This window comes from Anarrhichthys ocellatus, unplaced genomic scaffold (assembly GCF_004355925.1).
Source record: "Anarrhichthys ocellatus isolate YVR2014 unplaced genomic scaffold, GSC_Weel_1.0 scaffold745, whole genome shotgun sequence".
Taxonomy (NCBI): domain Eukaryota; kingdom Metazoa; phylum Chordata; class Actinopteri; order Perciformes; family Anarhichadidae; genus Anarrhichthys; species Anarrhichthys ocellatus.
The window spans coordinates 9,599-20,424 of NW_022280719.1; the positions used below are offsets into that span (position 1 = coordinate 9,599).

At 44.3% G+C, this 10,826-nt stretch overlaps 1 protein-coding gene across 1 annotated transcript; it reads right to left on the bottom strand.

Moving 5' to 3' along the window:
* Window positions 1–3,115: 3,115 nt before the first annotated feature.
* Window positions 3,116–10,820, bottom strand: LOC116376957 (calcium/calmodulin-dependent protein kinase type 1D-like). The gene is made up of 5 exons (XM_031838469.1): window positions 9,555–10,820; window positions 8,575–8,653; window positions 8,367–8,454; window positions 7,548–7,803; window positions 3,116–6,861 (listed from the first exon to the last, which is right to left on the bottom strand). Exons 2-5 carry the CDS (start codon window positions 8,628–8,630, stop codon window positions 6,737–6,739), a joined length of 525 nt encoding a protein of 174 aa, XP_031694329.1. The 5' UTR covers window positions 8,631–8,653; window positions 9,555–10,820; the 3' UTR covers window positions 3,116–6,736.
* Between the last annotated feature and the right edge of the window lie 6 nt (window positions 10,821–10,826).

The window sequence follows — 10,826 nt, forward strand, 5'->3', positions numbered from 1 at the left end:
CCCCCCCACCACCACACACACACACACACACACACACACACACACACACACACACACACACACACACACAGTCATATTACGATCATTCAGAATTTATTCCAGGAGAAAGACAAACGAAACACAAACAGTCGCTCTGGCCTGTGTCGTCATGGTAACTCTGATATGTGCACATGATTGTCGAAGGCATCTGATATACAAGCCCCATTAACAGAAAGTCATCATCATCATCATCATCATCATCATCATCATCATCATCATAACAGCACAATAAGTGCGGCAGGCGGTGCCCGCTTTGAGAAATATGAGGGTGTCATCGGCGTGACGGAGCCTGCACAGGATGGGAGTTTTGTGGTGGTCACATGCAGAGAGTAAATACAATACAGCCAGCTAACCTTGTAGGTCGGCTGGACGAGGACGCCCACAGGGAGACACCGGGTCGCAAAAAAAGCAGCTCCTATAAAGTTTTAGTCCTACAAACAATTGTGAGAGGCAGAGCTGCTCTCATTGGTTGTTAGAACTCGAGGTGGCAGACTGAGGCACAGCTGCTAGCTTGGCAGCATTTTGCTAACGCTGACTCACCGAGCAACTTTTTCAGTCCACAATGCTAATATTGTGACTCCTAAAGCGTTTGGCAATAATTCATATGGAACCACTTGCATGTAGATGTAGAACTTAGCCAACATAGCAAAGATATAATAGAGTCAAATTGGACATGACTTCCACCGCTAATTATGTAGCCAATGGCTACATGTTTCCTGGAAACAGTGATGAAAGGGCTGGCCATTGCCTTTTTGGGATAAATATATGTATATATAGCAGCATCCCATGCCATGCATGCCAGCTGGCTATAGGTTGCAATATCAATTTGATAATTTTTCGCCTATGGAAGCTGTTTGTAGAATCTAAAACTCTACTGAGTAAAACGCTTTTTGTGGACTCAAGACATCTCAACCTGTGCACGTCTTTATATAATACAGAGATACTAACATCATACAAGGGCATATACACGATTATGCAAACACTCATTGTGAAGTTGAATTCTTGGAGCACTTTTTTTTTGACATGCTTGCATTTTCATCTTTAGTGACGACGTGAAAAGAATAAGAGCGAGAGCTCAAAGGGCGGACGAGAGTGGGTCGTAGCCCGCACCTCGTCCTTAACAGTGTGTTTCTGAGAAGGTCACAGCTTTGGATTTCTTCCTTTAGAATGGCAAAAAAACATAAGCCTGAGTTCAGTTAACGATGCTTTCACTTTTAGTTGGACTGACACTGACGCGGCGGTGGAACACTGATGGCGTTGACCTGCACTGTGTAGCAGTTTACATGTGACAGCAGACTGCAGTGGGGAGTAAAGGGGATTTTAGCTTTTTTTGTTTTTTGCTTTTTTACATTAAACATTCCATAGAGAATACAATCAACTTCCCTCCACACACTCGCTCGCTCACTCACTCATTCATTCAGTCTCACATGCCCGGACAGCAAAACATTTGTAAATATTATCTTGAAAATGATCATTCATATTCACAATCTACAGTGGGTACGGAAAGTATTCAGACCCCTTTAAATTTTTCACTCTTTGTTTCATTGCAGCCATTTGCTAAAATCAAAAAAGTTCATTTATTTCTCATTAATGTACACTCAGCACCCCATCTTGACAGAAAAAAACAGAAATGTAGAAATTTGTGCAAATTTATTAAAAAAGAAAAACTGAAATATCACATGGTCATAAGTATTCAGACCCTTTGCTGTGACACTCATATTTAACTCACATGCTGTCCATTTCTTCTGATCCTCCTCGAGATGGTTCTACTCCTTCATTGGAGTCCAGCTGTGTTTAATTAAACTGATTGGACTTGATTAGGAAAGGCACACACCTGTCTATATAAGACCTTACAGCTCACAGTGCATGTCAGAGCAAATGAGAATCATGAGGTCGAAGGAACTACCCAAGGAGCTCAGAGACAGAATTGTGGCAAGGCACAGATCTGGCCAAGGTTACAAAAGAATTTCTGCAGCACTCAAGGTTCCTAAGAGCACAGTGGCCTCCATAATCCTTAAATGGAAGAAGTTTGGGACGACCAGAACTCTTCCTAGACCTGGCCGTCCAGCCAAACCGTGCAATCGTGGAAGAAGAGCCTTGGTGAGAGAGGTAAAGAAGAACCCAAAGATCACTGTGGCTGAGCTCCAGAGATGCAGTAGGGAGATGGGAGAAAGTTCCACAAAGTCAACTATCACTGCAGCCCTCCACCAGTCGGGGCTTTATGGCAGAGTGGCCCGACGGAAGCCTCTCCTCAGTGCAAGACGTATGAAAGCCCGCATAGAGTTTGCCAAAAAACACATGGACTCCCAGACTATGAGAAATAAGATTCTCTGGTCTGATGAGACCAAGATTGAACTTTTTGCCGTTAATTCTAAGCGGTATGTGTGGAGAAAACCAGGCACTGCTCATCACCTGCCCAATACAATCCCAGCAGTGAAACATGATGGTGGTGGCAGCATCATGCTATGGGGGTGTTTTTCAGCTGCAGGGACAGGACGACTGGTTGCAATTGAAGGAAAGATGAATGCGGCCAAGTACAGAGAAAACCTCTTCCAGAGTGCTCTGGACCTCAGACTGGGCCGAAGGTTCACCTTCCAACAAGACAATGACCCTAAGCACACAGCTAAAATAACAAAGGAGTGGCTTCGGAACAACTCTGTGACCTTTCTTGACTGGCCCAGCCAGAGCCCTGACCTAAACCCAATTGAGCATCGCTGGAGAGACCTGAAAATGGCTGTCCAACGTTCACCATCCAACCTGACGGAACTGGAGAGGATCTGCAAGGAAGAATGGCAGAGGATCCCCAAATCCAGGTGTGAAAAACTTGTTGCATCATTCCCAAGAAGACTCATGGCTGTACTAGCTCAAAAGGGTGCTTCTACTCAATACTGAGCAAAGGGTCTGAATACTTATGACCATGTGATATTTCAGTTTTTCTTTTTTAATAAATTTGCAAACATTTCTACATTTCTGTCAAGATGGGGTGCTGAGTGTATATTAATGAGAAATAAAATGAACTTTTTTGATTTTAGCAAATGGCTGCAATGAAAGAGTGGAAAATTTAAAGGGGTCTGAATGCTTTCCGTACCCACTTTATTTACAGTTGCATCTTGAAAATGAAAAGGTTCATTCAGAAAACTTTTTTTTTGTTTTTGTCTTTTGAACAGCAGACATAAAACCACAGAGCAGCATGAACCTGAACCCTTCTGCCTGCCTCACAATACATTCATAAACCCAAATGTCCATCCTGAAGCGGACAACATCACAATTAATGATTCTTAGTGTCGGCTGACGACTCGTTGACATCTTTTGTGCCGGAGACAAAAGCTGGTACGCCGCTTTTATGATGTAGCTCGTGCAATAATAATGATAATTCAATGTTAAGTTGAAATAGTGTAAGATCTGGTGGGGGGGAGTTGGTGTCTTGCACTTTTTCATTCCCCAAACCTTTTTTTGAACTGTGGGTGTTCCCTGATCCCACTTCCAAGTAAAAGCATTGACGACACTTAAACATGTTTTAAAAAATGCATAGCAATCAATGGGGATGTATACATGGTTACAGTGAATAATCAGATTAAGGAATAAAGCCCTTACATGGTTGAAAGTTCCCCTCAGTAACACGTGGATGACTACATGGATTGACTTAGTAGAGAAAAACGCAAGACCCCGCTGTAAAAACGTCATAATTAATATATATTTCTGAGAGGTGAACGGTGTCATACAGTAGGAGACGCTGCATGTGGGTGATGTAAATCAGTAAAAACACTAAAGAGTTATCTTTCTCTATGACTGCACATATAAAACAACTAAATAAATCAGGCTAACAGGCCTTTTCTTACACAACTAAGTCTACCAAAATTGTTGAACAAGAACAGCAGATTTCCGTGACATTGGGTTCCGTCTCTAGTCAACTATGTATTTTGTAAGATTTACGTCCTCAGTAGGAGCCGATGGGCTTGGGGGCTGAAAGCTGCAGATGGGGTAAGAAAGTTGTTGTGCATTGAGGGCGGAACAAACACACTGTCCAGGACACCATTGTCCTTGCAGAGCTTACGAAGGAAGAAGGTGCCGCTGTCAAAGAACAGAGAACATAGCGAGGACGGAGAGACAGCTTTTAGACCGGATAGCGTTCACAAATGTCTTGTTGGTTTGGTTTTTGTCAACGTCAGTGCCAAATAGGTGCAACTTAATACGCACAGCATGCCAAAGGGGAATTCCAGAACGCTTGGGCGAGTGTTCATCTTTGCCGTAATTTGACTTTCATCCAGCTGTGGTCTCACCCTCCCTGACATGCCGTACGGATCAAAACAAGCTATATGAATAATATGCTGATACTTTTCAGCAGCACTCCGTGTAGATAATAAAAAGAAGGCAAATGGCAAAAGATTAGGAAGGGATCAAATGAGGAATAAATTTCCCTCCAGATGAATTTGCAGCTGGAGTTCAGCCCTTAGTTTTTAGTCCACTTGTGTCTCAAACGGCTTCACATCCGACTAGTTCTGTTGTAACTAATTCATCGAGTAGAATGAACCAAATTGTCTTCGTACCCAGCGCCGGTCTTTGGCTACAATTCACAATAAAGGGATCGGAAGAATTGCATCGTGACAATCTGATATGTGTGAGTGAGCACCCCACACTGTAGAGTTCTGCTCTCTGAGTTACGTCTGGAAGGACATCGCAAGAACTGGTGACACGATCCAAAGCTACCGAAGTTACGTCAAGAGTCATCAAGGACGAATGAAAACAAAGTCAGTCCGTCAAATCAAGATTAGATTAGCAAATAAAACCGGGACTCCAGGCTCAGTATCCCGTTTTGAAATCGACAAAGAATGAGCCGTTGTCACGGACGCGTTGGATTTTTCAGAACTCTGCGTTAAAACTGGGCGCTGGTAGTGGACCGTGGGAGCCTTTTTTTTGTTTTAAGCACAAATATTTTGGCTTTGCTGCTCACGTGTGTTGGGACCATTTCACTCGATCGTGAAAACCAAGATACTCAGATTTTGGTCACGATAGCAGTCTGCTGCGGGGTGATAAAGGCGGGGGATCATCGGATACGGCAAGACCTAACCTATCCAAGGTATTGTTGTCAGTCCAATTCTGTCAAGCACAGAGCCCAGCTGTTCCGCGGTTGCGGATTGCGTCCTCAAAAGTCCTCTGTGGAACAGTCGGAGCCCATGTCTGAGTCTCCAAGTCACGCGTCACTACACCATTGCAATAAGGACATGGCGCTGTACCATTAACTGTGATGCCACAATACCTGGATCAAAACAAAGAACACAGACGGAACAACCTAAACCGGGAAATCAGTATTCTCCAGCTCACAGTGCAGCTGCAGTTTTCCCTGAGCACTTCTGAACTGGGTACAGCTTGACAATGCAATAAGGGTGAGGTCATGGCTTCTTTGGGGGCGGGGGGGTTAGAGGAACGGCGGCAGGCGACAGCTTCACCATCTTGGATTCGTTAGCCGCTCTGAAACTGCACAGCACTGCTCGTTGGTTTGAATGGCATCTAACGTGTAGCCAACATTCTCAACTGGAGGCAGTTTTTTTTTCCCCCCCCAGTAAATACCTCTATCCTAAACTATCCTACACCTGCTGCATGCTTCCTGGTATGTGTGTCCCTTAAAGGGTGATTGTTATAAAAAAAGTCTTATAGAAAATAATAAACAGATCAGAATCTTTCAGACAATAAAGTCGCACAATGCTCTGACATCCACTCTGGGTTATTATTATTATCATTTTCTATAAAGTTTTACAATCTCTACTCTCTGATTAACTTAAGTGGATGGCGGCTAATCTGTGTCTGAGAACATATCTGACTCTCTGTGCAAAAATACACAAAGCGCTTACTCATGTTTCCACGTCTTCCAACAGTCGTATGGTACTTTTAAAGCACTTCTTAAAGCACAAACAAATAGACAGACGAGCCCATTAAAGGTGCTACATGTAGCATTTTAACATGGGCAACATGAATTGTCACATTGGTTTGCTACATTGGTGAGATTAGTGTAAAGAAAGGATTGCTAAGAAGACCTCGTTTATTTACAGTAATCATACCAAAGTAGCAATATCAAATTGACAATGATGCATTTGATTTTTCAAAGTTACACATACCACCTTTAACATTAACAGTAATAATACAAAATAAAACAATCCAGTTGTCAACAGTCAAAACTAATTTGGAAAAAAAAGCTAAATAAAGTGGCGCAGGAAAGACCAGATTCGAGAGGGAAGTTGATGTTGACCGACACTGAATAATATGATACCACCGGCCCCACCGTCAACCACCAATTACTGCCCATTCATCATCTAAGCAGCCAATCGCAGTCGGCCACACAAGCATACTCGGTGAGAGTCCGTAGTCGGGCTGTTGCTGTGGCCAGAGGAATCCTACACGGCACCAGTATGGCGCTGTGTGGCTTGAGTCGGTGGGGTGGAGGTAAAGTCCTCTGCTCTCACGGGAGCAGGGCGGGGAACTTGCTGGGCCGGCACATCCAAGTGGAAACGCAGTGAGGAGAGGGAGAAACGAAGAAGAAGAGATGGAGGTGTGTGTGTGTGTGTGTGTGTGTGTGTGTGTGTGTGTGTGTGTGGGGGGGGGGGGGTTGATCCTCTTCCTCTCCTGTCTTCCTCCGCTTCTTTCCCGTCTCACTGCCTCACAGTGCCGTGGCCTCCCAGCTGGTTCTCCGCGGGACCTGGCGTCACTTGGTCTCTGTGAGTACCGGGGCGGGAACCGCCGACGGATGCGGCCGGTTCAGCTCTGCCCCCGCGGCGGGAGAAGAGGCCGCGGCCGCCAGACTGCAGGGTGTGACCGATGCAGTTACACCTGAGAGGGAAGAGGCGGCAGATGGATCAGGGGTAATATATATATTTTTTCATAATGCTGTAACCGACCCTTCGCTAAGCCTCACCCACTTTCGTTTCTGCTACTATGTCTTCCATTCTCGCACGACACACGTGCAAAATACAATGATAACAGTGGCAGCTTTAGACATGCGAGAAGTTACATTTGTGCTTTCTTGTTTGTATTTACTTTAAAAGGCTTTTAGGGTGAGGACTAACCAATGTGAACGCAACACTGTGTCTGATAGTGAGTTTGGCTGTTGTTGGAATGGAGACAGAGCTGCTAATGTTAGCTTACACTCTGATATAGTAGCACTCAGGACCGGCTTGTTTTTTGTACATAAATTTGTATGTAATGTATGTAATGTAACGCTGTGTTAGTATGTAGGTAACCTAGTTAGCCGGACTTGCTAACATTTGCAGCTTTCGTTGGAGCAGACAAACACATTGTTTAATCCAATAGATGTTTTCTCTTTTCTGGTTTTGGAAACACTGACAAGAAAGGACGCCACCCTCCAAATTCTTTATCTACAAACAGAGTAAAATTTCCAAGGATTACACTACGATTGCACAATCGTGGTTTAGAGTATTATCAATTCTGTAACTTTTGTGTAATACATATGTTCTCCTGACTCTCTGGTGCTACTGATACTACTGACTCATACTCACATTCCTTGTGGGGAGCTGCTAAGTTGTTGTCTGTCGAGGAGGTTTTGCTGGCGTTCGCACTGGTGCTCTGGCTCAGCGCCGTCTGGCCGGTGATTTGGCTCTCGGCTGGCTGGATCTGGCCCTCCTGGCTCTGGGCCGGCCTCTGCGTCTCGCTGGGCCTGGTCGGCGGGTTGGAGGCGTCCATGCTGCTCCCCATGCTGCTGCCAAGCTGCAGCCGCCTCATGTGGCGAACCACGGCGGTGGCATTGAACGCTTGCTGGAGAGAGGTAGGAAATGGGAAGATGAGCTCTCACTTCGCCTCAAGTGAGTTTGCTGTACTTCCGATGTCTCATGAGTAGGAGGGGATTTTAAGGTTTTTTTAATTAAATATTATGTCATTGTAAAGATCAAAAAAGGGATTTTTCTTCTTCATAAAAGGCTTTGCAGACCAGAATCTGCTTTTCATGAACTGGCACTAGTGCAAAAAAAAAAAAAAACCTTCTGTTGAAGGTTATCTTCCATTAAAAACATCTGAGGTTCAAATCATACACAAGCTGGATGTGCTTTTAACACACAGAGCTGGAAATGACATACTGTGTGAGGAGCAGCTGTTAAAGAAAGAGGAATTTGTCTCAGGTCTGCAGGTTACTCTCTGCAGCAGGAAAAGAAAAGGGGGATGATGAAGGTTAACTCCTGAACATGTGGCAGGCCAAGTTTTTTTTCTACACAGGGGATTCATCTTCTAAAAAACACAGACAATCGTTTGAGGAGTCGTACTGAAGTAACGTGCTGCAATAGAGCCAAATCCACAGAGAATAAACCGTAGTAAGCAAAACTTACCCTCCACTTGCTCTTGGCGAAGTTCTTTTTGATCTGTCGGCTGACTGACTCGTGGATGTTCTTGCAGAGTGCTGTATCACCGGCGATCCTGACACACGCACACAAATTCTCTGTTAACACTTCTGACGGTACATCAATATCTATATTGATTTTATGCCTTTTTGTTAGCCTGTGTGTGACATCCCTTGTGAGTGTGTGCGTTTCTCACCAGGGGTGTCTGAGTGCCTGATCACAGGTGAAACGCTTGGCTGGATCTTTTTCCATCAGACTGCCGATGAAATCCTTGGCTGAATGAAACACAAGGGCCATAAAACGCCAACACTACAGACACACGAGCACCGTACTGACTTTAAACACATTTCCTTGTGCAATCTGCTTAAAAAAAAAAAAAAGATATGCGTGACACAAATGACGCTGGTGATCTTTGATATTTCAGTCAGTTTGGATTGCTTGTGCAAATGCTTTTTGTTAGCGTCCGCTGAGAAAAAATAATGTCTCAGAAGACTCAGAGACTTCAGCCATGCTAACCGCTCTGTGAGGCTGTACATATGCACAGCAGTGCTTTGTGCTACATGCTAACGTCATCATGCTAACATGATCACAAACACAATGCTGATGTTCAGCGGGTAGAATGTTTACCTAGTGTAGCTTGTTAGCAGGCTAGCATTTGGTAATTAGAGCACTAAGTACAGCTGTGGCTGAAGGGAATGTCCTTCGTTTTGCAAGTTTTTGCAAGTATTGGACAATCAAAATTTCGAGATGAATGTGTGTTCAAAATGTAGCGGCAATCCATCCAGACATTTTAATCAAAGCTACAAATGTCAATGTTGTGGCTCTGGAGGGAAAGTCAGGGGATCTCAAAATGTCATTAGGGATTCATCCTCTGGTAACCATGAATGTGTGTATGAAATATCAGTTATCAATAGCTGACAGCACATGAATACTATTTTATTATTATTTATTTTATCAACACAAACACGCACACTAGGCTTTGCACATAGCTGTGGTGGTGACTGATGACCCAACACACACATTCCCAAACACATTCATTCCAGGCAGATGATGTCAGAGGCTGTGATGAAGAGGTGGTGTGTGGTAAATGTGAGCCATGTGTGGCGGACGGAGGAGGACAAAGGGAAAAGTGGTCAAGGGAGCAGAAGAGGAGGAAGGAGGAGGAGGAAGGCTCACCTGAGTCCGATATGTCGTCCCAGTATGGCGCGTCAAACTCGTAGTCGGCTTTCAGGATCTGTTCGAACAGCTTGGAGTCGTTCTCGTCATAGAATGGAGGGTAACCACACAGCCTGCAGACAAGACGTTTACTCCGTCACTGACTCATTCATTCACTTTAGTCTCTCTATTTATTAACTCACTGTCATTTCATATGGTACAAAACAAGTCAGCTGATTGGTTTATCTATGTACTCAGTCAATAAATCATTTATTCATTCACAGATTTATTAAATCATTCATTTAGAGCCGATGAATGATGAGTCGGAATATTGTTAGATATTAATCTGTTGGACAAAACAAGTTATGTGAAGATGTTTATCCCTGGCTCTGAGATCACAATAACGTTTTTGTTGCACTAAACCTCATTTGGATTGTTTGATATGTAATTTAGCACCCATCTGCCATAATGTGATTTATATCAATATCAGGTTCATTGTGTGAGTTCATTGATGGCGTCTTGTCCGTTTTTGTGGGAGGGGACAAAGTCCCGTTGCTCACAGCAGTGGTTAATGTGACAGCCCCTTTCTCGTCGTAGTCCTGGCAGTAGTTGGCGGTATCACCTTAATCGGGTCAACATGAGATTACTGGTTCCCAGTGTTCCCAGTGTTTACTGAGGCTCCCGTCTGATTCTCCGTAATGAGCCGCCTGAACCGACAGCAGAGCTGCTGCTCAACCCCAAAAACACCATCTGCACCTCATTACTGAAGTTCTGGATGCACCAAGAGATTTTGATAAAAGCTCATTAAAATGCCGTTCTCCATCGATACACAATCACACATACACACTCAAAGAATAAAAGAAAAGCACACCGGGAGGAAAGGAAGAAAGAGTCTGCCTGCAGTGAGGAAAGTTTCTCATTTGGTTACAGACTCACCCGTCACTCAGCTAACCCTCCACTCTATTACACACACACAAGTTCAAACACACAGCAGGAAGAAACTAAGGTTGGCCTGGTGTGAAGAGATGCTGGCCTTTTGTTTTTCTGCTTTCACGTTTGGTTGGAGACTGAGCCTCCGCCCACCATCCATCCTACTGAACACACTCGGGATCCCAGGTGATTATCATGGCCGATTACCTAATGTGATCTTTCCACCTGAGCAGCGGCTAAAAGCTCACAAGGTCTGAATCCCAACGCTAATTGTGCTAATTGTCAGCAGGGAGCCGCTCTAACTCTCTCTCCCTCGCACACACACACACACACACACACACACACACACACACACACACACAC

Excerpts from the sequence above, each read along its gene's own strand:
- LOC116376957 (XM_031838469.1), bottom strand. The coding sequence starts at position 8,630 with ATGGAAAAAGATCCAGCCAAGCGTTTCACCTGTGATCAGGCACTCAGA. Across the intron at positions 8,455-8,574 it reads CAGGCACTCAGACACCCCTG|GATCGCCGGTGATACAGCAC; the intron begins GTGAGAAACGCA and ends TGCGTGTGTCAG. Across the intron at positions 6,862-7,547 it reads AGCAGCTCCCCACAAGGAAT|GTGTAACTGCATCGGTCACA; the intron begins GTGAGTATGAGT and ends CTTCCCTCTCAG.